Source organism: Equus quagga, chromosome 2 (assembly GCF_021613505.1).
Source record: "Equus quagga isolate Etosha38 chromosome 2, UCLA_HA_Equagga_1.0, whole genome shotgun sequence".
In the NCBI taxonomy this organism is placed as follows: domain Eukaryota; kingdom Metazoa; phylum Chordata; class Mammalia; order Perissodactyla; family Equidae; genus Equus; species Equus quagga.
The window spans coordinates 28302492-28326747 of record NC_060268.1 but is presented as its reverse complement, the minus strand read 5'-3'; the positions used below and the strand labels follow the sequence as shown (position 1 = coordinate 28326747).

Genomic DNA, 24256 nt, shown 5'->3' with positions numbered 1-24256 from the left:
TGTTCTCTTTCGTGAAAACTAAAGTTCTTTTATTTCACAAGACGGTAACAGTGACTTGGAGGTAAAGACTGTATCTGGATGCCTTGTTCCTAGTGCAGAGCCTGGCTCAGAATTGGAGTTCAGTGTTTGTTGAATGCAGGGATGAATTAAATAGCGAGTTCATGAATGCCTGCTCTGGTGCTGAGACTCGAGCTGTGACAAAGGTCCCCACATCTAAGGAACTTGAGGCAGGCGGCTGCAAGTTGGTGGATGTCCTCAGTCAAGGAGAAAACTAAGAGCGAATGTCCCAGTTTCAGCTAAGAGATCTGTGGCAGGCAACTTCCTCTACGCTAGGTTTTCCTTCTGATTTTCACAATCTGTGGGGAACGGAGGAGCTTTCACTTTGTTGGACTGTTTTGTGTTGGGCAGATTTCGCCACTCTTAAAATAGTAGTGGTCCCTGTCACTGACGCCATATCGCGCTTTCCCCAGCAGGAGCCTGCAGATGAGTTCCAATAGTTGGGAAACAGATTGAAACGACGTCCGGGTTTTGTTTGCCTCTTACACTTAGATACACTGAAGGCCCAGCATAAAACCCTTCCTTTTCTGAGAAAGAATGAAGGAGCTTGTTCGCAAGGCCCTATAGCTCAGGGGTTAGAGCACTGGTCTTGTAAACCAGGGGTCGCGAGTTCAAATCTCGCTGGGGCCTGTAAGACATTCCTTACCGTTTTGTGTTCTTTTCACCCCTCGCCCCTCTGCCGACGGTAACTTTAACCCCTGCGGAGATTCGGCGCTTTGTATTCTCTTGCCGCGGGGACCTCTGGAACAACCACCCGCAGAGCAGATCGCCTTCCTCAGGCCCCTGTGTTAGTGCGCAGGTGCAGATTTGCGCCTGGAACTTGGAATCCATTACAACGGCAGGAGGCGTTGCCAGGCTCCGCGGACGCCCTGGCCTTGCGCATCCGCGGCGAGAGCCCCGAGGCCGCCGGAACCCGAGCGGGCAGGAAGGCGGTGGGGCAAGAGAACGGGATCGAGCCTTCAGCACCCGCGCTGGGCAGGTTTGGAGCCCAGAGCAAGGTCCTCCTCCACCAGCCGCCCGGGTTAGGCGTCCGGGACAGCATAGGCTGTCCGGCGAGGTTTCAGGTCTCAGTGGGTTTTGGAACGCTTCAGTATCTCAGCGGGCAAAATGAGGGGTCACTAAGTTTGTTACTGACTCAAAGAAATTGCGGCTTCCTCTGTGAAAAACCTTAAAGTGTTTTCTCTAAAAGTCAATTCTCACAGAAACCTTGGGCTTGCCCGTACGTGTTGTATTCCACCTCCTCTCCCTCCCCGAGGCTGTGGACGCAGAAGCGGAAGAGGGTCCCGCGCGCCAGTGCAGACCCGCCTGGCCTCCGAGCGGGCACAGGAAGTGAGGGCGGAGCAGAGGTCCATGCCTGCGCCCCTCTCTCTGGCTCGCAGTTGCGCGGTCTGAATTGTGTCTCCCACCGCCTCAGGTCTCAGTTCCCCCGTGCCCCGGTGGTCGCTCGCACTCTAGACACAGAGCGTGCCTGGGAGGCCCCCGCGCTACGTGAACACAGCAGCCCCCTGGCGAGCAGATCCCCCCACCGCGGGAGGTCTCGGGATGCACAAGTTGTAGGGGCGCCGGGGAAGAGCCCACGGGTTGGCCCTGCTTGGAAGACCCTCGGTGAAGGAGGAGACTCCACCTCTAGAAGGGTTGTTCCCAGAACTGCGAGCGCAGGACTTTCTCACAAGCTGGCTACCCCGCGGTGTGCGCTCATCAGCGACTAGAACATCGTCCCTCACTCTGCTCTGTTTATCCGTGTCCTGAATAGAGGATTCTAGAAGCACTACCTACGTGCTCCCTTCGATAGCTCAGCTGGTAGAGCGGAGGACTGTAGTGCTCTTTCTGACGTAGTCATCCTTAGGTCGCTGGTTCGATTCCGGCTCGAAGGAGGAGCTGCTGTTTTGTGGTTCGCCACCACCCACCGAGCCATTGCTCACCCGTTTCTTCCGCCGTTCTCTGTCTTCTGGAGTCCCTTTCTCTAAACCTTACACCTGTCCCAAAGAAAAACTCAGCTTCGTCGAGACTTGCAACTCATAAGCCGTCTTAAAGAAATCGGTTCTTAAAACAGTGAGGCGAGGAATGTGAACCAACCCTTCCAACAAATTGGAGAGGCTCTGAATTATCTTACGTAAGGTGTTCTTTCTTTTGGCTTTTACTTGATCCTAGGTCGCTGCCCGGGGTCCAAAGTTCAGAGACCCAAGACCACTCGTTGGGCGTATATATATATGTTTACCCTGCAGCCTGCGTGGCTCTGATTTGCGAAACAAACCTCCTGTGACCTTCAGCCCGAGTGTCCGCCCTAACTCCATACACATTCATTCAGGTGGAGGCCCTTACGAGACAGTTTTAATTATATTTAGCTAGTCATACATTTTCATAGTTCCACAAAAAAAGATTCTGAGCCGGAGCAGGAAAGAGGAATTGCATTTGACGTGAGTTGGGATGAGACTGGGAGAGCGAATTCAAGACCAAGGAAACAGTTTAAGCAAAGGGTGGGAGATGGAGAACTTGATTCTCATTCCGGGAAACTGAGAGAGGTCTGGACTATCCGAACACGCGCCAGACTGGTTCGCCTCCAACCGACTCCAGCTCCCGTATTTTGATGCCCACCAGTCCTGCCCCAAGGATTTTATGCCCGCGCGAGGTGGCAGCAGCCCGATGGGTACACGCCTCGCGCGTCTGTTCTGGGGCTCAGGACCTTCCAGCCGAGCTCCGCTCGAGCCCCCGGGCTCCAACTCAGTTCCCTCCAGGCTCTCTCTAGGCTCGAGCTCGAGGCTAGACCTGGCCCGGCGGGGCTGGGTGGAACTCAGTCATGTGGCCTGAAGTCTGAAAAGATGCCTCCGCTCACCCCACTTGGTATCTGGAGGGGTCCAGGACGTGGATCGGAAAGAATAAGCGAGTCAGACTTGAGACTTAATGAAGACGGGAGGAAGAACTAAACAAGGCAAAAGGTAAATGTCACAAAAGGGAACAAAATTCCCCCCCGGCTTGGCGACCAGTTGGTGACGGGAAACTGGAGTTCAGAAGAAACGTAGGCAGACCAGTTTCTTCGTGGCTCGTTGGTCTAGGGGTATGATTCTCGCTTTGGGTGCGAGAGGTCCCGGGTTCAAATCCCGGACGAGCCCGAAAGAGAGCGTTGTTTTGTTTTTCCCCTGGGTTTTTATTTTTTCTCCTCCTTTGGGAACTACTACTAGAAAAAGTTTAGTTCTATACAAACTTTGTCGAGTTCCTAACTCTTCTGCAAGAGAGGTGCACTGAGTGAACATGTGGCAGATGGGGCTGACGACCTGTGCAGAATGAAACTGCCCGGCACCCTGCAGTCTGCCAGCGGACGCCTCGCAGGGGCTGCCTCACTCCTGGGAACAGGGGCCGGTGTCCCGTAGTCGGCTGTCCCCCGAGGCGGTGCCCTCGCAGCCGCTGCGCGTCGCGCTGGGATTTCCAGGTTCGCTCCCAGCCCAGGCAGGGACCCGCCCGCCGCGCCTTGGGCGGGGGCTGCTGTGGCGCCAGCTCCAGAGGCGGGTCCAGGCGGAGGGGGCCTCCTCGGGGAAAGCCGGCGCGGTCCCAACTACACAGAGGCTGGCACGCCCACCCTTCTCTTCTCGCTGCACCCCTCTCCCGTCCTTGTACACGCACACGCACGCTGACCCCACGCAGGATCCAAAGCAAGATTCAAAAGCACATCTTCGCGTTTTCTACCAGCTCCCCATCATCCTATAAGGGAGGAAGAAGCCGGTAAGAAACAATAACTTTCTTTCCACTGTCCTGCCCGGTTCTCCAGCCTTGTTCCGAGGCCGAGGTGGGTTCACACTCCTGCTCCTCCTCCTCCTCCCTGTCGGTGGCTTTATCAAGAGTGTTTTGGCTGGGGGAGTCCCTTCGTAGTACAGGCAGTGTGGGCTCCTCCGAGAGGCTTTTGTGGGACAAATCTGGAGGAGCTGAGGAATGGGAAGGAAGGTAAAAGTCCAATAATAGTACGAGTTAGCGATTCTACATCTCCATCCCGTGTTTACTTTCCGCACCTGAGCAGCGATGGCAGCGTGAATGCCCATTGCTTGGAACGTGGGCTTCACGGGGGACCACAGAATTGGCGAACCTAAGGGAGATCCGAGGAGGCCTGCGCTTGCTCAAAACTAAGGATTCTTTGCTTGGTACCCTGGTCCATCTCCAGATTTATGTAGCAGGCCTTGTCCAGTTTGTGCCAGCGTAACCAACATTTGGGGCCTGGTGCTTTCGTTTCCTGTTTACTCTCTTCTGTCTGCTCGCCCTTCACCCACCCTCAGCCAGTGTTATGAAATTCTTGGAGACACTGTGCCAACAGCCTCTTCTCTAAGCTTTCTTACTGGAGCGTTGGGATCCTCAGCTTTCTTCCTTTGAGACAAGACGTCAAATGGTAACAACACAAAGGCAAAACAGAACATCTTTCTTTAGGAAGGACAGTAGAAACACTTTCAGCCCCATTCTGGGGACTACGGAAATCTCAAATGAGCCAAGACCCTCCCTCTGTGTCGTTAAGAACCTTACAATCGAGGCATAAATGTAATAACTAGAAACCCAAGTGACATAATTATCTGAGCAGCACATGGCCAACCTCCCAGAAGCAGCCTCAGGTATTCAAAGAGCTATTTAACTATACAGTTACTAGCTAGTTAGTTAGTGCAGAAGGATAATTTTGTTACAGACACTCTATTTCAAGCAACTCTTTTACAGATAAAAGGGAGAGTAAAATATTTTTGGAATGTATGGAAATATTCAATGTAGGTTTACTTTAAACAGCAAGTTTCATTGGCACCTTTAAAATTAGCTTTGATTTTCTGGAAATTACTAGTATGGAATGCAAAAGCTATGTGGTGAGTTGGAAAGAGTCTGATCCCAGGAATGCTAGCTGTTCCTTGGGCAAGACATATTCTCTTTCTCTTTCTCTTTCTCTTTCTCTTTCTCTTTCTCTGTTGCTCATCTGTAAAATGAGGGGTTGACCGATGGTCCCTGAAGTCCATCTCATTCTATGACTGCGTGAGGTGTCAGGGTGTTAGCAATATGACTCTTATATAAAAGGTACTCCAGTAATGTGGAGAAGAACTATAGTTTGGCAGAGAGGATGGAAAAAACCATTCCAGAAAAGAGGAATGTCTCTGGCTATTGTTGGAAGAGCAGATGTCAGGTTATAAGCAGGCAAAGGTAAGAGATTTGTCGTTATTGTTGGAAACATTTGCCAGTGTGATTCATAAATTAAAATAGGTGGATAAGAAAGTGGATCAAAGCAGGCCAGTGAAACCCCTCTTTAGGAGTTTTAATTTCATCTGTATTTGAGCAAAGAGCAATCTCTGTAAATAGTTATTCTCAGAAGAACACCTTGAAATACCTAGGAAAGCGAGAATGGGCACAAAGCCCAGAATCTGTTGAAAGGTGAATGTTTAATTTTCATCTTTGTTTGGCAATATAGGCATGTCAGCAGGACTTTGCCCCATTCTCCCTGAATCAGTAGTGTCCCCACCCCGGAGGTGGAGGCATGATCCTTCTTTTCACGTGAGCTTCATCCTCTTTTAACCATTACTTCTGATACTAAATAAGTTTCATGTTTATAGACCTAAAAAGTGTTAGGTTATAAAGGAGTTTAGAGATTAGTCACTTCCCTCCATCACCTAATTTTATAATTAGTCTTAAGGACAGAATTAAACATATGCCCTCAGTGTAAAAGGGAAAAGTACACCAGCAGGAGAGCCCTAGAAGAACTCATGCTTTCTATGTCTGTGTGCAGGGAGACTATTGGCTTGAAGAAGAGATAGAAAAACATTTCAGGAGAAGGGGAATGACCTTCACGTTCAGGCTATCAGAACATTTTTTGTAAACATATGAGTACTTTTTTTCAATTGGTAATTGCTTCACATGTACTAAAATTACCCACAAAGATACGATGTTCGTTAATCATAGACTATAAATCCTTGTTGTATTTTGAAACACAAATGAGTAAGCGCTTAGATGCATTTTAATGAACGAGTAAAACTTTCTTTCCCCCAAACCTTATTTTCTGTTTCATCATAACCTCGTTGTGCCAAACTGAAAAGAAAAACAATTAGAACCAAAGCAACCATTCACTGTTCACCTACCTGACTTTTTGCATTGTTAACTGTGTGGGCCAGTTGTAAAATCTCCAAAGGTGGTCAGGTGAGATCCCAGAGGCAGAGAAGGGACCTGGCTATGTCCAGAGACTGGAGGCTGCTCCTCAGCACCACTGCGTAACTCCCAAATCAGAGGCTGATCTGTTTGTGTGGGTTGGTGCTTGAACTGTGTTTCAGGCCGTGGGACTCTGCGTGTGTGTGTATGTGATGTTGGAGTGGAGTACCTTATCTCTGCTTTTAGGCAGTTTATCAGAGAAGGGTCATGGTGATCAAGTCATCTTGATCCCCATAAACTGTGGGAGTTGAATGCTGCTTCCGTCATCCAGGACTGCTGAGGCAAAAGGAGTGTTGCAGTGGGCCTGGCAGCTGTTCTCCCTACCAAAGGACTGGTTGGTAACTTTTTAGAACTCGCTTTTTAAGTGTCTGTTTAAAAAGTGATGTGTGATTAATTTAAAATAGCGTGTTTGCCCACAAAAGGAAAGTGAGCATTTGGGCATCCCTTAGATCCCAGTAGAGGCCCTACTCTATGGGCCCCATGTCCCCTTAATTCTCTTTGCAACTAAAGGACTTTGAACTTTGGTGTTTGGCAGAACAAATATGCTGGTCAGAGGCATACCTATCCCTGCCTTTCCAGAGACTTCAGTAACCCTGAGGTACCAGGTGCTGAGGGAAAGGCTGTTTGTGGCAGTTTACTTGTTCCTTTTCTCACTACCCGTGACACTTTTTTCCTTGTAGCTCAGGATTTAGTTGGAGATGCAGGAAAAGGGGAACAGGATGTGGGGAAAAAAGTGAAGCTCGGGCAGGACTGTGCCCCAACACAGCTGAAAAGCATGTGAAGTGCGTCCTTTTGCAGGTTCTCCATGCTGCCCACTTTTCTTCCTCCTTAAACCCTCAGGCCCTTCCAGTTACCAAAAACTGTTCTTAAAATAAGCTCTAAAATACATGCCCACGGATGTATAGCTCATTGACAGCTGCTTAAAGACTTAACCCTCCTAGGGATTTTTTGCGTTGGAATGGGGACCAGTTTCTACAAAATAAAGGTACATCAGTGGGCTTTCAGAATTTGTCGGTAAGCTAGAAGCAGAGCTTTCCTGGGAACCTTAGAAGCCTTCCTGCTCCTACCTGGGAATCAGGCCTGCCTTGTTTGGTAACTGTTACCCAACCCACTTGCGTTTGTAAGCCTTAGGAGAAGTGTCAACCTACAGAAACAGAAACCAGTTTAAGAGGCAAAGTGTTTATTTGGGATCAAAGAATTGCAATTCGAGGAGCACAGAGTCAGACAGAAACCCAAATAATGTCCCAATTACAGCAGAGGGGCTTAGGGTTTTCATAAGAAAAAGGGAGGATGGGATGAGTTGTATTTAGGAAGAGTTCATTGATGCTAGATGAGGGAAGGCTAGGTTTGTGTTTCATAGATTGGCTTGAGAGGAAGTCATCAGGCAAAAGGCTAGACTTGTAATTCATTGATTGGTTAGCAATTTGATCATCAGCAAAGTCCAGTTCCATCAGTTCTTACAGAAAGGATATTCCTGTCCTTACTGACTTCTTGGCATGTTGGCAGTTTGGTCGTTTGGAAGATGAAATAAGACATGCAAGGCAGTTCCTCTGAAATGGCTGTTCTGGCTCCATTTTCTACTCAGTCATCTTTCACAGAAGCGAGGAGAGTTTGCATGGTTGGGATCTCCAGAGTAAGATCAGATGGTGCGTTCCCAGAAGCAATGAGGGATAACAAAAAGAACTTGGGTGGGGCCAGCCCCCTGGCATAGTGGTTAAGTCTGGCGTGCTCCACTTCAGCAGCCTGGGTTCATTGGTTCAGATCTGGGCATGGACTTACACCACTCATCAAGCCCTACTGTGGCAGTGACCCACACACAATATAAAGGAAGATTGACATAGATTTTCCCTCAGGGCTAGTCTTCCTCACACAAAAAAAATAAAATAATAACTTGGAGCCTAGGAGTCAGCCACTGTTTCAGATACTAAGAATGTAGAGATGAATAAGATAATTCTTTTCTCAAAGGGTTCCATCTAATGGAGAGATGATGAGATCAATTAACCATCAAAGGAGTGATGGTTAACAGCCCGTTTCCCCGGTTATACTAACCTGAAGTAAAACCACATCCATCCCACTCATGTTATAAGAACTCCAGATCACCTCACATTCTTCTCAGAGCATTCCTGAAGTTCCCACATGCTTGCAAACTCACCTTTTCAACCTACAGGATGAGGCTGCAATTTACTTCTTTCTTGGTACAGCTCCCTGGGTGAGATCTATGACAGAATATCTGAAGTTACCCACATGCAGCGTCCTCTTCCTTTTTGGCAGAGTAAATGGTTGATTTGATGCTCTAGCTCCTGTTCAGACTTGCCTCAAATTTGTCCCAACAGGATCCTCAAGTGGGGGAAGGCACTTCGTCTTCTCTCCCACCTCCTGTGCCACCCCTGTCAACCATGTAGTGAACTTCTTTATACCAGCTTGCTGTGTACTTTTTGAATCTTAGAGATATTTCCCAAAACAACCTTTATTTTTCTTCAAGTTTTTATTGTGGTGGCCTCTCCCTAGGCCCTAGGAAGCTGGGTCAGAAGGGGATGTGAATGACGCACATCATACTCCTTGACCGACATTGCTCCACAGCTTTTCATCTTTTTCCTGCCTCTCATCATGTTCTTCTCTTGGGATGAGTCCTTTGCCAGGATCATCACAGGCTCACACAAATAAGCTTCACTGGGGCTGACTCATCAGCTTTTCAGACACATCGGGACACATCTGAAGTCTACAGTCAATGCAGCTTAGGCTATCAACTTGGGACCCCTGCTCCATGCTTGCCTCAGTGGAGATGTGTACTGGATACAGTAAATCCATAAAGAAAGGAGTGGGCAACTCCTCCTGGGATGGAGTAGGATTGAAGAGGGTCATTCAGGGCTCAGAGAAGGCATTGCTTGAGCTGAGTCTGGGAAGATGAGAAGATTCTCTCCCTGCAGGTAAGGAGTTTGAAGTCTGGCTGCACCATTCATCTGCTGTTTGACCTTGGAGCTTCCTCATAGGAAAACTGACTTACATAATAATACCTCAGATAGTCCTGGTGATGGTTGTTAAATGTAATCATGTATGTGAGACCTTCATTATAATGCTGATGATGATTTCAAGGGCAGTTTTTTTATGGGCAGGCAGCCTGTCTTTAGTTGACACCTTTCAAGTACAAAAAGGCAGACTGAAAACTTGGAGGTGGGTGGATGACAACAGAGGGTAGAGGATTTTTTGGCCGGGGGTGGGGGGGGAAGATTAGCCCTGAGCTAACATCTGCTGCCAATCCTCCTCTTTTTGTTGAGGAAGACTGGCCCTGAGCTAACATCCCTGCCCATCTTCCTCTACTTCATATGTGGGACACCTGCCACAGCATGGCTTGACAAGCGGTGCGTAGGTCCGCAGCCAGGATCCAAACTGGCAAACCCTGGGCACCTGAAGCAGAATGTACGAACTTAACCGCTGTGCCATTAGGCTGGCCCCAGGAGGATTTTTTTAAAAGATAACACTGTCTAAGATCCAACACCAGTGTAGGTGGTTGCTGGGGGTCTGCGAAACAGTTAGCATCCTGCTGCTGCCTGATATTTGAAACTATACGATCTATAAGTGATCCTGGTGACATTTGGCCCACTGTTTCTTTGCAAGTGATGAATCCACTTTGTGATTAGATTCAATATCAGTGTTTCATTGATAGCGGAGATAATCAATTTTTCAACTGTGTTACAAGGAACAGAAGATTGAGTGCTCAGAGTTGGTGTCTTATGGATAGGTAAGGATGAAAAGAAGGAGAAGCGTAGGATATATGGCGAGGATATTTCTGAGAGTTAGTAGCTGGGAGGTGGAGGTCAAGGGCAGTGTACCCATAGCTGTCACATAACCTTCTCCAGAAGCGCTTTCCTAGTTCTGTGAAATCTATGGAATAACCTACTTAGCATCCTTTCATCAAACCAAATTACGTGGGTAAATAGAAAGTACAGTGGAACAGCACCCTGCTGGGAGACCACATCTTACTCTGCAGGCTTCTTCCAAGGCAGTTCTTGGAGTTGGCCCACAATATCAGAAATGACGTCTGCTGGATGCAGATCATTGCATGTGAACAATGAAACCTCAGATCCTGTCATGGGCAAGAGTAAGAACAACAGACATCAGAAGAAGGCAGCTTTGGGACAAAAGGTCATGTTTATCAAACTTTGCCTCCCAGAACAAATCTGTAATCCATTCAGGTGGGTTAATATTTGACCCAGTCATGTCCATGGAAGAGGTGAATGACTCTCGTCGTTTATCTAAGGTAGTGTCCTTGGTTTTCATGCCTCTGCCAGGATTGGGGATCTTTAGATCTAGTCTCCCCACCCTGTTCATCTGATCACTATATAATCAGAACCGAGAGAGGCGTCCAGGTTCACAGAGCTGGAACCCACCTACAGGAACAAACAGCTGGAACCAATCTTCTGTTGGAGGGAAACTTCCAGATTTTGTAAGATTCTTCTGCCTGGGTAATCTGTTGTTCTATTTGTTTATCTATATGCTACTTCTAGCCATCGATCCATTTAAAAGAAACCATTTCTCCCTTTTAAAGCCTCTGGGCCCAAGATCATGAATTAAGAAGTAAATGAATCAGATTCCAAAGTTTAAAATGAAAACAGATTTCTTTGGGGATGGCCTATATGTGGACGAAGGGAAATTAGAGAGACTGGGAGGTTTAGGAGGGATTCCTAAATTGTGATAAAATCCCCAAAGACCTGGGGAAGCCATTTGCTGAAGGGCATCTGGAACCCCCTGGATGCAGGCATTATATGTGGCTTGACAAGGAGAGGAACAGAAAGTATGCTTTTTGGTCTGTTTTCTTGTAACCTTCCCTACGAATTTCTTTCCTTAAGAAAGTTTTGCATGCTCTTTGAAAGTAAAGTGGAACACATCCCAAGATCAGAAGAAGGTACTTCCAGTCTACCAGAAAGAAGGAAGGGAGATGAAGGGAGGAAGATGCATTGAGTGTCATGCTGTCACTTTGGGGGATATAGCCCTAGAACATATAAAAATGTGAAGCGGGGCCGGCCCCATGGCCGAGTGGTTAAGTTCGCGCGCTCTGCTTTGGCGGCCCAGGGTTTCACTGATTCAGATTCTGGGCACGGACATGGCATCACTCATCAGGCCACGCTGTGGCAGCATCCCACATAGCACAACCAGAAGGACCTACAACTAGAATATACAGCTATGTACTGGGGGACTTTGAGGAGAAGAAAAAAAAAAAGATTGGCAACAGATGTTAGTGCAGGTGCTAATCTTAAAATAAAAAAAATGTGAAACTAGGTTGTAATTGTACCCATAGGTGCTCATCATCAACTGTCAAGTTAACTCCCCAGTGCACAAAGTTTGATGGATCTTTTGAATGCCTGGGGGAAGAAGAAGAGAATATTAATTTTTGTGAAGACTAAGGGATTGGTTTGAGACAGAGGATAGATAGTCTAAAGAACAGTGGAGACAAATTCCACTGACAGTAAGCTGACTGACAGTTATGTGCTTGGATGTAGAAGGATATGTGTGAATGAGATTGACCCCAGATATGAGGCCCTGCACCTTGGCCTAGGCAGAGTTACTTCTGCCCCACAAATAATCTCTCTCTTACTTATTGTCTCCCAATTCCACTTTACCTCTCTTTGGGGGAAATTTTGTATTGAATATATGAGCGAGGAAGTTGTGAGTGGGGGAGCAGATGTTAGACACCGATGGCCATGGTAGGTGCTTGCTGGGATTTTTTTTCTGGATATCTTAATGAGTCAAGATTATAAAAAGCCTGAGCAGCCTTATCTGAGTTGTTACGGAATGAATGTGCAAATTCTGCAAATCGGAAACAAAGATACTCCCTTATCTTTCCAGACTGGTACGTGAGGGCCTTCAACCTCCAATGAGCAAGTGGCTTTTTAGGATGTGAAGCTCCTATGTGGTGTCAGGTGGTTTACCTTCACTAGAGGTGGTCTATGGGCTTGGCTTATATGCTGAGCCTTAAGAGATGGCACATCTCAGTGAGACTGGGCTGCAGGTCATACTATCATCTATTTCTTCCATCTGGTGCCCTGTGCCACCAACTAAACTTACACAGATTTGTCTCTGCAATTCCATGGTCACTGGACTTTTGCCAGTGAAAGTAGAAAAGGCTCTCCCATGCTTAATGAGAACCATGGAATCTCAGACTTTTAGAGCTAACAAATCTCTCTTTTTATAGATGAACAAATTTAGGCTTGGAGAGGAAAATGGAATCAGTCATTAAAAAGTAATTATTGAAGGTCCACCCTGAGGCAGGCACTGTGATTAAAGGTGAATAATATGGGCTCTGCCTTCCTATAGATTATACACCTGTAGGAGATACTGACAAGTAAACAGGTAATTGTTTACCCAACATCACATGGATGATGTCTTGGAAATGACATCCGTGAAAACTAACAGGGAAATCTTTATTTTGTGATATCCTTGTGGGCAGATCCTGAGCTCTATGACTTTGCTTTGACACTTGTATCTAGTGAGGTGTCCTTGGTCTTTATATCTAAAGCATAGAGTATTTGGACAGAGACTCTAGACAGACCTGCCAGCTCACACTCCCTTCTGTAAACAGCAATGTCCCCACCAGGTATACAGCACCTGGGATGTCCTACAAAGGACCAGTTGTCTTTCCTGTGACTTGGGAGACATTGGCAACTTTCCTATCCACCACTGCCACCTAATGACTCCTTTGGGTACCGCCAGCTCTGGTTCTCTTTCGTAGTTTTTGGACTCTGGGATTCTGGCCTTGTTTGGAAGAGAGGTGTTGACTGTGTGACCTCTAAGGTCCCTTCGGATCTTGAGAGCCTGTGATTCTACAGTTGCCTTTGACATTAGAAGGCAATATTTGCCCATTGCAGAGCAAGAGATTTAATTGATTGCAAATCAATAAAACTTTGATGAAGTTTTCCAAAAAAACTAGAAAGAAAGTACATCCAGGAGACTGAAAAGCACAATGTGAATGTAAAGAGCTTGGCAAATGGGTAGCACGGCAGCCCAGCAGCTGTGTGGGAGCGGCGGCCATGTAGGAATGCTTGTCATTCTTTTAGGAGTAGCTCTCCCCTCGGCTATCATGTTCCACGTTCTTGCAAAACTCCCAAGAACACACTTTTGCTTGATTCTATTACAAATTATACTCTCTGTGCTTAATGGAAACCTTTTCAGCTACTATTTATTTCAGTTTTGTGGAATGACCAAAAAATTTCTTAATGTATAATTTGGTATTCTTCAGCAGTGCACCAAATTTGTCTACAGTTATGAGACAGATGAGGTGGATCAATGCCAAATGCCGACGAGAAGGAGCCCTCCCTTTGCTCACTGTGTCACATGCCTTTCCACGCAACCAGCAGAACCCTGGATTCCCTTGTCTTTCTAGATTCACCATCAGATGCTGGAGTCTGTTAGCAACACTATAGGCTTTGTACTGGGACCCGTGACCTCTTTAAGGGCTACAAAAACATTTGATATGAAAATAATGTTTATTGACTTACACACAAGAAAAGCACAAAATAAAAAATTAATAATAATTAATTTAATGTCTATGAAAATATATCATTTATTTTTAAATTTAGGATTCGTAAGAATTATATTACATTTGAGAATAATTTGAAGATCAAACTTTTCTCCCGTTCTGGGAATTTCTCAGTATGTGCCATCATTGCCAAGAAATCATAGACAATCATGAATTAAATGAATTACTCATAGATAAATAATTTGAAAAACAAAATTACAAAAATCAACATCAAGTTTCCAGTGAAAAGTCATTTTTATTGTTAGATGTAGGGGCATTCATATATATTTGATATAATGTGGGGTAGGACTATGGTGAGTTTTAAAGGCTCTGCATGTTCTTTAAAATTTTCTCCAAAGAACTAAAGATATAGTTAGAAACTGCCTGCTGCAAACGCCAAATATATTTCAATTCCCAAGTCTTCAAATTTTATAAGAAATAAAATCTTAAAAGTTTATGAGAAATTTGTTTTCTATTTTGTTGTAATCTGTACTTATTTAATTCTATTTTTGATTATCTAGCTTTGAGTTAAAAATCACGCTCCAGGAAGAAGTGCCGTATTTACCTTATAGATGTGTCTGAGTATCTGTGACACCCATCCCTGGGATGTGTGAGTTCTACAGTTTCAGATTGACAGATCTTGAGAGATCATGGCAGCCATCCTGTTCTTCTTCTCTTTCTTCTTCTTCTTTGAGAAAGATGTTAAGAAGCCATTACAGAAAACTTTAAGGTCTTTGATTTGATGAAAAGATCTAAGGGGAGTTGGTTTTTTTAACCACGTAGTAACATCATTTTCCTGTTGTGTGACAATCTGTGTACATCTTCAGGGAGAATTAGAAAATGTTCTCTTAGAATAATCCAGATTGTTCCCAATTCGAGAAGCTCCTAAGAACAAGCTTGAATTCTTCTTCCTCCAGTTCTCTGTAAGAGTTGACCCCAGACCCACGTCCAAGAATTACATGGATTCTTTCATGCTTCTCCCTGTTCTTTCTAAATAGTACATCCTAATTGCACCTTTGGCCGTGAACCACCTACTTCTTGGGGAAGAAAGTCTGCCTCCCTTCACCTCAGGGTGAAACTGCTCTCCTCACAGCCAGCTGCCTAGTTGGCTTGAGTACCTGCAATCCTGTCTTCAACAGTCCTCTGATTGACCCCTCCCTGGGCTCAGGGTTCCCTAAAATTCCCTCTTCTTTATAGCTCTCACCTCCTATCCTACTCTCACCTCAGTAAATTAGAGCTCCCACCTCTTCCCCATGGATGCTACAGCCTCTTTGAGGGAGGTATTTGCTGTGTCTTAATGGTCTTGGTGTTCCAGGACCTAGCACGGTGCCTGGCACCCAGAAGGGGCTTATGTAATGTTTGCTATTAAATTAATTAATAAGTGAATTAAAGAATGTGAGTGGATTTTGTAACGCTATGACTGATAGGTAAATACTCAGTGATCCTTAAGGGATAGGAAAGAATGGTTGAGGCTAGAAGTTGTGTTCAGGAAACTTTTAAACAGACTTTCCAAAGGAATGGACTGACAAGAGGTATGAGATAAATGGGAAGGGAAAAGAAAAGATATACTTAGGTGACTGAAGATACCTGATTTGTGATGCCCTGTCAGAGAGAAAAGTCCCTGTCCTTTCAGCCTCATTTGGCAATGCTGTTCTGTGCCCCTACCTCGCCTCCTTTTGCCCTTGGCAGGAGCCTTTATTGGAAGAGATGGCGATGAGCCTGTGCCCCCTGTTGTTGGTCTTCGTGCTGGGTCTGGGTCTGACCCCACCATCCCTGGCTCAGGATGATTCCAGGTACAGACAGTTCCTGACCAAGCACTATGATGCCAATCCAAGGGGCCGGAATGACAGATACTGTGAAAGCATGATGGTGAGACGACACCTGACCACACCCTGCAAAGACACCAACACTTTTATTCATGGTAGCAAGAGCAGCATCAAGGCCATCTGTGGAAATAAGAATGGAAACCCTTACGGAGAAACTTTAAGAATAAGTAAGACTCGTTTCCAGGTCACCACTTGCAAGCATGCAGGAGGGTCCCCCTGGCCTCCATGCCGATACAGAGCCACACCAGGGTTCAGAAGCATTGTCATTGCCTGTGAAAATGGCTTGCCTGTCCACTTTGACGAGTCCTTTTTCCGTCCATAACCTGCAGGCCACTGCCCAGAGCTGGATCCGCTCTCCTTCCCTTCCGTTTCCCTTCCACACCCCAGAACAGTGGTGGCAACATTCATTGCCAGGGGCCCAGAAAATGAGCAGCCTGGATCTTTTGTTGTCTGTTTTACAGTGTGTTTAACAAATAAAAATGTCTCTGAAATTAGTAAGAATCAAAGTCTTCTCACTGATTCTTGGCCTATTGATCTTTCCCCATTTTCTCTACTCAGCTGTCTCCTGGGAAGATTGGATGGGATAGAAATGCCTTTTTCTTTATCAGTCAAGTCCTTATCAGTCAGCAGGGAGGGGGACTTCACCTTTCTGTGAAGGTTAAATTCATCTTACAGAGACAGCTGGCAAAACTCCAGGGCTCATGGCCACTGAGAAGAATTTTCAGGAGGCGAAAATTATTTTTGCTGTCAAATAATAAGCCAATATTACTTTTACAAATGTTAAACCTTAAGGAGAAGAGTTTAGAACTTAATACCAACAGATTCATTCGACTTTCACTCTCTGTCTCTCTCTCTCACACACACACATGCACACACATGTAATTCTACGTGAGTACCAAAATCCATTCAGGGTGGCCACCTCTTGTCTTAAGCAAGAGGTAATTTTGATGTTGTTTTAAATGGGATGCTCCCAGGATATTCTCATGGTTATTTTATATAAAGATCAAAAAATTTGATTACTTTACATTATTCTCTCTAATTTTTTACCTTATCAACTGGTGTCTGGCAACCGTGAGGTTTTAGGGAAGTCATAGATTCCAAGCTTATCCTTCATTCTTCTTCAACTGGGTTTATTTTCAAGTAAACATAAACTTAGGTTAACAGACACTCTCTTTGTAAAATATACTAATCAATCCACAGGTTCAGTGGTTAACTTCTTGTTACCTAATTCACATCAACAGATGCCTGGATATTTTATGTAGAAGGTGTTAAAAATTACAGTTATAAATCACTAGTTTTGCCATCTTGTGAATACATGACTGTAGTAGTCACAGCATTCCTGATGGTGGCCTCTCCTGCTGCCTTCATTACCCTGAAATGGGCCAAAATCTCTGGTTCCCCAGTACCTAGGTTATAGACCAGTGTCCAGGTGCCACCTGGGAGAGCCCAGCCTCACTGAAAGTATTCCAATTTCTGGAGGAAGGGAAGGAGGAGTAGCTTACTGGCGCACACTCAGGACGTGAATCTGTCCGCCTTGAGTTAATCTATTTCAAAATTTAAAGCACTGTCATTTCCTAAGAAGGTGAGGAGAGGAGTTTTCCAAACCTCTCTTCTTGGAAAATTTGCCTTCTCATAAAATCTCAAAACCCCTTAGGAAGTGAGAAAGTTTCAGTTTTTTGTATAATATTTGGACCCTTTCTCAGGTTCTCCAACTGGTACTATCTCCCTGACATGAGGCAAAGTGACTTCCATACAGATCATTGTCCCACTCAAAGTCTTGATGGGGAAGGTCAAAGCCTGGACCATTACTATATTGGTGTCGCCATAGCTGTGAAAACTCATGTCTTCTCCAAACACCTGCTTAGAGCATTATCATTGCACACCCTGCTCTAGCATTAGGGCAAATGACTACTTCCTAAGAAACCATATAGCCGTGGAGTAGTGGTGCTTCCCGACCTGCTGACAGAGCTAGCAGCTGGGTAGCCAATCCAGTACTGTTTGTTTCGCATCTCTTGTTCTCTCACAACCAAAAGCTATTTAGAGTGAATTGTCAAGTCACAGACAAGACATTTTATCTCAAGCAAATCATTTGAGGAATTGAAGTACTGGTCAGCTGCACTTTGTTGACTTTGCAAGGAAAAGAGAAGAAAAACCCCCAAAATGTCAAGTCCTTTGAAAAGTGGTGAAATGGAAGGAAGAAAATTCCATGCAATTGGAGAGAAAAACTTTCTTTAGGGACACAGGATAAATCCTAGTAGCTGAGATATTTCAGCTTAAAAACAGCCTTCTAACTTCTTGGGAATACAGATACTCTACAAATAAAAGAAGGATTGATAATATATGCAATTCAATGTAGCCATTCATTATTTTATCAGATTGAGGGAAGCAAAGGAAACCAAGAAAAGTGAAAATTGTAAAAATGATCATTGCCAACATTTACTGAACACTTATTGTGGGTTCAGCATTATGATCAGCACTTTACATTGATTTTATCATTTATTCTTCCTAACATCCCTAAGAGGTAGGTATTGTTATGCTCATTTTACTTATAGGAAATACGCTGAGAGAGGTTAAGTAATTTTCCCACGGTCACACAGCTAGTGTGGCAGAGCTAGGTCTTCGGGGTCATCATATGAAGTTCTTATTGAGAGTGAATGTGGTGCAATGGAGAAAGCCTTCGGGGCAAGAGCTGAACAAAAAGTATGTTAGGATGATTAAAGAATCATTTCATTTTCTGTTGTAGCTGCAGACTTGAGATGCACCCATTGATGTCACATTGGACTTTTCTTTTTGCAAATATTTTTCCATGTCTTGTTAAATCAGTTGGTTAGTGTGGCTGAGGTCATGGATGTGCTCTGCGTGAATAGTTTAAGTCTTCTCTGTAGCCACTTATCTTACTAAACCACATTCTTGGGCACAAGGAAGCAGGATGTGAAAAAGTAGATAGAACTGTACAAGATGAGAGGCACAAGATTAGATTTGGGAAAAACAACCCAGAGTACATCGTTGCAATGAAGCTGTCACCTAAGTGCTAAGTGTACCTTCACAAGGTGCATCCATTGGTCTTGGCTGAGGAGTGAATCAAGCATCATTTCTCCCTGGCACCCTTCTTCCCATAACCCCTGCACTTCCCTCTCTTCCTAACTCCCTATCTTGTATCTACAGCTGCAGTCACAGGAATATGACATAGAGCTTTGTATCTTTCTGTGTGCAGGCAAAAGGTGGCTGTGATGTAGGAGGTGGCATTTAAAAGAAGTTATTTTTGATACTGGTCATTGTTACCAACTAAACGATGGGCTTTAGGTGGGACAAATTGCAGGTCCCTCATGAGCCATTTCAGTCACTCAGAGAGTATTATCAAACAGCATCTTTGAAAACACCGGACAGTAGTACTCGTATACCTCAAACCAGGAGTTCAGCTGGGGCCAGCCCTTGGACTGCACATGTAGATATGGGTCTGTCCGACTCTCAAAAAATTGTGCTTGCTACTTTGGGTTGCTCACTTCCTGTTCAATCAGAGATGATTTTTCTTTGCTCTGAGTCAGCCCTGCCTCACCGCAAGAGTCAAGTGGGTTCACAGTCCATGAGTTCCTGTCAATCCCAGGAGTGACGGCCAGATGGCAGCCTCTGGCTAGTTAGTGTTGATGAGTGACCCCCACCTCCACTCCCACTCTCTTCCACCCCTGATTAAACTCTGATGCTAGAGAAGCAACTCTGAGCATAGACGTCTTTAATACCCTGGATATGTGGGGAGAAGGATGAGAGAGGCAGCAGAGGATGTGGAAAGAGAACATATTTTAGCAGATAGGCCTGGATTCCTTTCTTCAGATAACAAAAGCAATGTTCTCAAAGTCTCTCAAAGCACAGCAATGCTTTCTTTGTTCTTGCTCTGGAGGTGTTGTTGTTTGTATTTTAATTCTATTAAACATATATTTATTTTCTACTGCCAAGAGGTGCCAACACAATACTCCCGCAACTAGAGAAGACAGACAACTACCAACAGCCATTGACAAGACAGGCAGAGCATCAAGGATAGATGCCTGACAAAGGAATATATCACCAGGGCCTAGTTTTTTAGGTTGTGCACAGAAACAGCTAAGAAAAAAGACAGAGTGCAAGTCTTCTGTTGTGGAGATTGTGCTGTTTAGATTTATTTTTTAAATGTTTCTTAGCTTTTCTCATCAGTCAATTCCACAAGCCTCGGGAACACCTTCACTCTCTATACCCATTTCATTTCGTTTGTTCATTAGCCTGCTTATTTCATTTATTGCCTCATTCAACCACTAATTACTATCTTCAAAGCACTGTATTGGGTCCTCTGTTTTTGGTTCTTTTTTTAATAGGATTTACAAGATTTCCAAAAGGACTTGATTTTAATGCCTTTAGAATAGCCACATAAGAGAAAAGGCTAAACCTGAATGTTACTCTATCCTTTTTGTACTGCCTTCCTTAATTCCCAGATGTAAGGAGTTAAAGTCAGCTCCTAAACTTTCTTTGACATATCCTCAGTCTATCCAAACTCTTGGGAATCTGAGTCTCGAGAGAAGCAAACATTCTCCAGAGATCATACGACTTGAGAATTATCTCAAGAGACAGACAGCTCCAGTTTCATGTAAAGATCTTCTCTCTTTTCAAACCCTGGCCATATGCACCTGGACAGTCACCTGCCCTGGGTCATTGGCTACAGCAACTTCTCTAGAAAAGAGAAAGGCTCTTGCTTTCAGAGAAGACCATGTTTGCAAACTATTCACTCTTGGGCAAGCAAGAGTGGGAAAAGGTGTAAGCAAAGAGTGAGGAGACGGTACATATAAGAAGGAGGAAAAAGGAGACTACAGAACTAAGGAAATAGCAGCTTGCTATTCTCAACACCTCTCTCCAGTGCCCAGTTCTTACCGTCCTTTCTCCTGCCCCTTGGTTTCTCCCTAGGCACCTCTGAGGTAACAATGGCTCTCCAGAGGACCTTGTCATTGCTTCTGCTCTTGCTGCTGACCATGCTGGGGCTGGTGCTGATACAGCCCTCCTACGGCCAGGATCGCATGTACCAACGATTCCTGCGGCAACACGTTGACCCTGAGGTGACAGTTGGCAGTGATGCCTACTGCAACTTGATGATGCAAAGACGGAAGATGACTTCCTACCAGTGCAAGCGCTTCAACACCTTCATCCATGAAGACATCTGGAACATTCGTAGTATCTGCAGCACCACCAGTATCCAGTGCAAGAACGGCAAGATGAACTGCCATGAGGGTGTAGTGAAGGTCACAGACTGCAGGGAGACAGGAAGTTCCAGGGCCCCCAACTGCAGATATCGGGCCATGACCAGCACTAGACGTGTTGTCGTTGCCTGCGAGGGTAACCCGGAGGTACCTGTGCACTTTGATAGATAGATACCACCTTGCAGAGGTTATGGCCCAGCGGTTGACCTCTAACTTACTCCTTGAATAGCAATGAGTGGTGCATTTGAGCTGTCCAGGCTCCGTCTCCTCTGCTTATTTCTTATTCTTTTTCTCTATATACCCATTCTGTTAAATAAGATCAAAGAGAAATGGAGACATAAACCTGTAATAAATCTGGGCTTCTCTGTAATAACCAATAATACTGGTTAACTTAGCTCTCTCAGATCCTATCCTTTGGAATTTAGCCATTATCTGTATTTACATAGCATTTCAAACTGCTTTCATCTAAATTGTCTCATTTTAATGCCACTGTACCCTGTAATGCTGCTGCTGCTGTTGTCATATATAGGAGCCTGAAGTTAAGGGATCTGCTGAAGACCATAAAGTGATGGAAATACTGAGAGAAAAATCTTGTTTAACTGGCTACTAATCCAGAGTTTTTTCCACTTCATCACAAGAAGTGTTTTGAAAGTATCTTTTTTTTGTTGTTATTCCCAAAAGTCAGCTGTTGGGGGAAGCATTAAAAATTTGGAAATACGTACTTGCAAAATGATATCTCTATACTTTGGCAACTTCATTGTGTTTGGATCTAGTAAGATCAAGAAATGATACAAGGAATTTTCTTTTTCTCTTCACAAATTATTGAATCACCCTAGTAAGTCAGAGTATTAAAAATGTACTAGATCATTAAGAATCATTCACTCTTCCCAAATGAAAGATTTTTCATGTTTTCCTTGTAATAAAGGCCTTAAATTGCAGGTATCTGAGAAGACTGTGCTGAGCTTCTTGTGTGGGGGATTATTTCTTTTTCTCCTATCCTCTTTCAATTCTTCTCTAGTTTACAAACATGCGCACTCCTTAATATCCTCATAAAGTCTGGTCTAAGACTAACACCCATCAGATCGATGGACACGACACAGAAAATTTTGTCTTATTTACTCCAGAGGCAATGATTCCTCTCAAAGATAATTCTTACACCCTCCCTTCTCCCTTTGAATATTTAGAAACGAATTGGGGAACAATGTAGGAAGACACTAGCTGCTAAAGAAGGAAAGTGTGTGTGAAAGGACTAAACTGGAAACATTTCGTTTACAGCAGATATATACTTTGTATTTAAAGTGTATAACTTGATTTAGTATACATATACATTGTAAAATGATCACTAATTAACAAGCTAATTAACATAACTATCACCTCCCGTGGTTACCCTTTTGAGTGTGTGATGAGAACACTTAGGATTTACCCCATTAGCAAATTTCAAGTATCCAAGACTGTATTGCTACCTGTTAAAAAACAAAATCCCACTGAGTAAATTTTTAAGATCTTACTGGCCTTATTCAATGGTTCATGTATCAGGCAGCATCCAGTCTAGCAGATAGAGAGGAGCTTCAAGAAGATGTACAAAATGAAAGACTTTTATAGGCAGAAGGGAGCAGAAACAAGAAAGTTATACTATGCAAAAAGGTGGGTTGGTTATGGCAATGTCACTTTCCTTTAGGGGATGACAGGGGTCTATCAGGTTGATTACCTAACTAGTGCTGATCAGGGTATTCCTGATTAACTGGTTTAAGATTCCGTTTCTGGGAGAGCTGAAACTGTAATTAAGTTGCTGCTTGGTGATGTGGTGCTTAGCATAAGCAACTCTATTTGGGGCCTATTGTCTTGTTTTAACATGCCTGTAGTCACTATGTTATACATTAGATCTCCAGAACTTAGTTGCAGAACTGAAACTTTGTACCCCTTGACCAACATCTCCCCATTTCCCACTCCCTCCAGCCCCTGCTTACCACCATTATATTCTACTTCTATGAATCTGATTATTTAGGATTACACAGATAAGTGAAATTACAGTATTTGTCATTCTCTGTCTGGCTTATTTTACTTGGCATAATGTCCTCCAGGTCCATTCATGTTGTCACAGATAGCATGATTTCCTTCTTTTTAATGGCTGAATAACATTCCATTACATGTATATACCACACTTTCATTATCCATTCAAAATTATTAGCAGTCAGGGAAACGCAAACCAAAACCGCAATGAGATATGACCTCTCACCTGTTAAGATGGCTATCATTAAAAATAAATAAATAACTGTTGCAAGTATAGTGTAATTCCTTGGCAGTTAGCTTTTTTGATTGTAACAGAAGTGCTTACATTAAGATTTTGATTGCCAAGGCATCCATTTCAAAGGCATCCACCTCAAATAAACACATTGCCAGCCACACACTAGATAAAGGTCCAGGCCTCTCCAGCCATGAAGTTCCCCTTTTAGTCCAGGGTAACCTAGACAATTGACCATTTGAGTGACTTTGCTTTTTCTTTCCTGCACTTTAATTCTTACTCTCGTGTTTTAAATTCACCAACAAAGAATGAACCGTCGAAACCCAGGCACTGCACCCTTGAACCCAATAAAGGCGGAGCCCCAAGTCCACACTCTTCCTCCTACACTTTGGTGGGTGGCCCTGGGCAGTCCGTGTACACTCTAAGGACATATGGATAATAAGCCTTGTTTTTTCAAAGTTCCCTGATGGTTGTTGCTGAGGTGCATCTTGCAATCACAATGAAAACCACAAAGGCCAGTCCAACATTGGCTCTGGTTGAGGAAATGTCTATGGGGGCACCCCACAAGTAGTAGGGGCCCAGGTGAATGCCCCCAGACATTTCTAACTTATAGCATGACTATCAGTAGGCTGAGACTAACACAAAACAGCAAGGATAGCTTTATTCAACAAATCATGAATCAGGCAGCAGCCAATTTAGCAAATAGATAGGAGATCCCAGGAGCTGTACAAAATGAAAGACTTTTATTGGCAGAAAGGATTCATGAATGATTGAATAAAGCCAATAAGATCTTTAAAATTTACTCAATTGAATTTTTATTTTTACCACCCATCATTCCTATCATGATGCAGACAGCATAACTGAAACTTGTACTCTTAGGTATTCCTTATGTTTGGTTGCCTGGTGATATTATAATTATACATGATCATTCTGGGCTTCTCTTGACATCCAACTTCCAGAGAAAGTCTATGGTCATGTCCTTTCCTTAACTTCCTCCAAAGCGTTGGACCTCACTGAGAGAAAGAGAGCGAGAGTAAGTAAGATGATCATTAGAACTGGACTTGGGAGTTAGAGAGTTATGAGGATACATATGTTTTTCTGCCTAAATATGGCTTTACTGGGACTTCAGAAACTCATCCAAAGCATATTAAAAATAGCTAATGCTTTGTCTTATTTTTTCTTTGAAATACTTATATTCCCTTTCTCTCTGGTTTAAATAGTTAAGGCAGATTTGAATTATAACGTTATT

General features: G+C 44.2%; 1 protein-coding gene and 3 non-coding genes across 10 annotated transcripts; all 4 read left to right on the top strand.

Annotated features, from left to right (window-relative positions):
* Positions 1–614: 614 nt before the first annotated feature.
* On the top strand, positions 615–687 carry TRNAT-UGU (transfer RNA threonine (anticodon UGU)). The gene has a single exon. It is a non-coding gene; the product is annotated as a tRNA-Thr (tRNA).
* Positions 688–1839: 1152 nt separating this feature from the next.
* Positions 1840–1931, top strand: TRNAY-GUA (transfer RNA tyrosine (anticodon GUA)). The gene is given in 2 exon segments: positions 1840–1876; positions 1896–1931. It is a non-coding gene; the product is annotated as a tRNA-Tyr (tRNA).
* A 918-nt stretch (positions 1932–2849) lies between these two features.
* LOC124236023 (angiogenin) lies at positions 2850–21707 on the top strand. Of its 7 annotated transcripts, none has more exons than XM_046654643.1 (3): positions 3436–3774; positions 15413–15516; positions 20476–21707. In XM_046654643.1, the coding sequence occupies exons 2-3, from the start codon at positions 15507–15509 to the stop codon at positions 20934–20936; spliced, it is 471 nt and encodes a 156-aa protein (XP_046510599.1). In that variant the 5' UTR covers positions 3436–3774; positions 15413–15506; the 3' UTR covers positions 20937–21707. The 7 variants fall into 7 exon arrangements, with proteins under 7 accessions (XP_046510603.1, XP_046510599.1, XP_046510600.1 ...); XM_046654642.1 differs by lacking the exon at positions 3436–3774 and adding an exon at positions 10511–10673; XM_046654647.1 differs by lacking the exons at positions 3436–3774; positions 15413–15516 and adding an exon at positions 2850–2993.
* TRNAP-UGG (transfer RNA proline (anticodon UGG)) lies at positions 3096–3167 on the top strand. Its single transcript has one exon. It is a non-coding gene; the product is annotated as a tRNA-Pro (tRNA).
* Positions 21708–24256: the final 2549 nt, after the last annotated feature.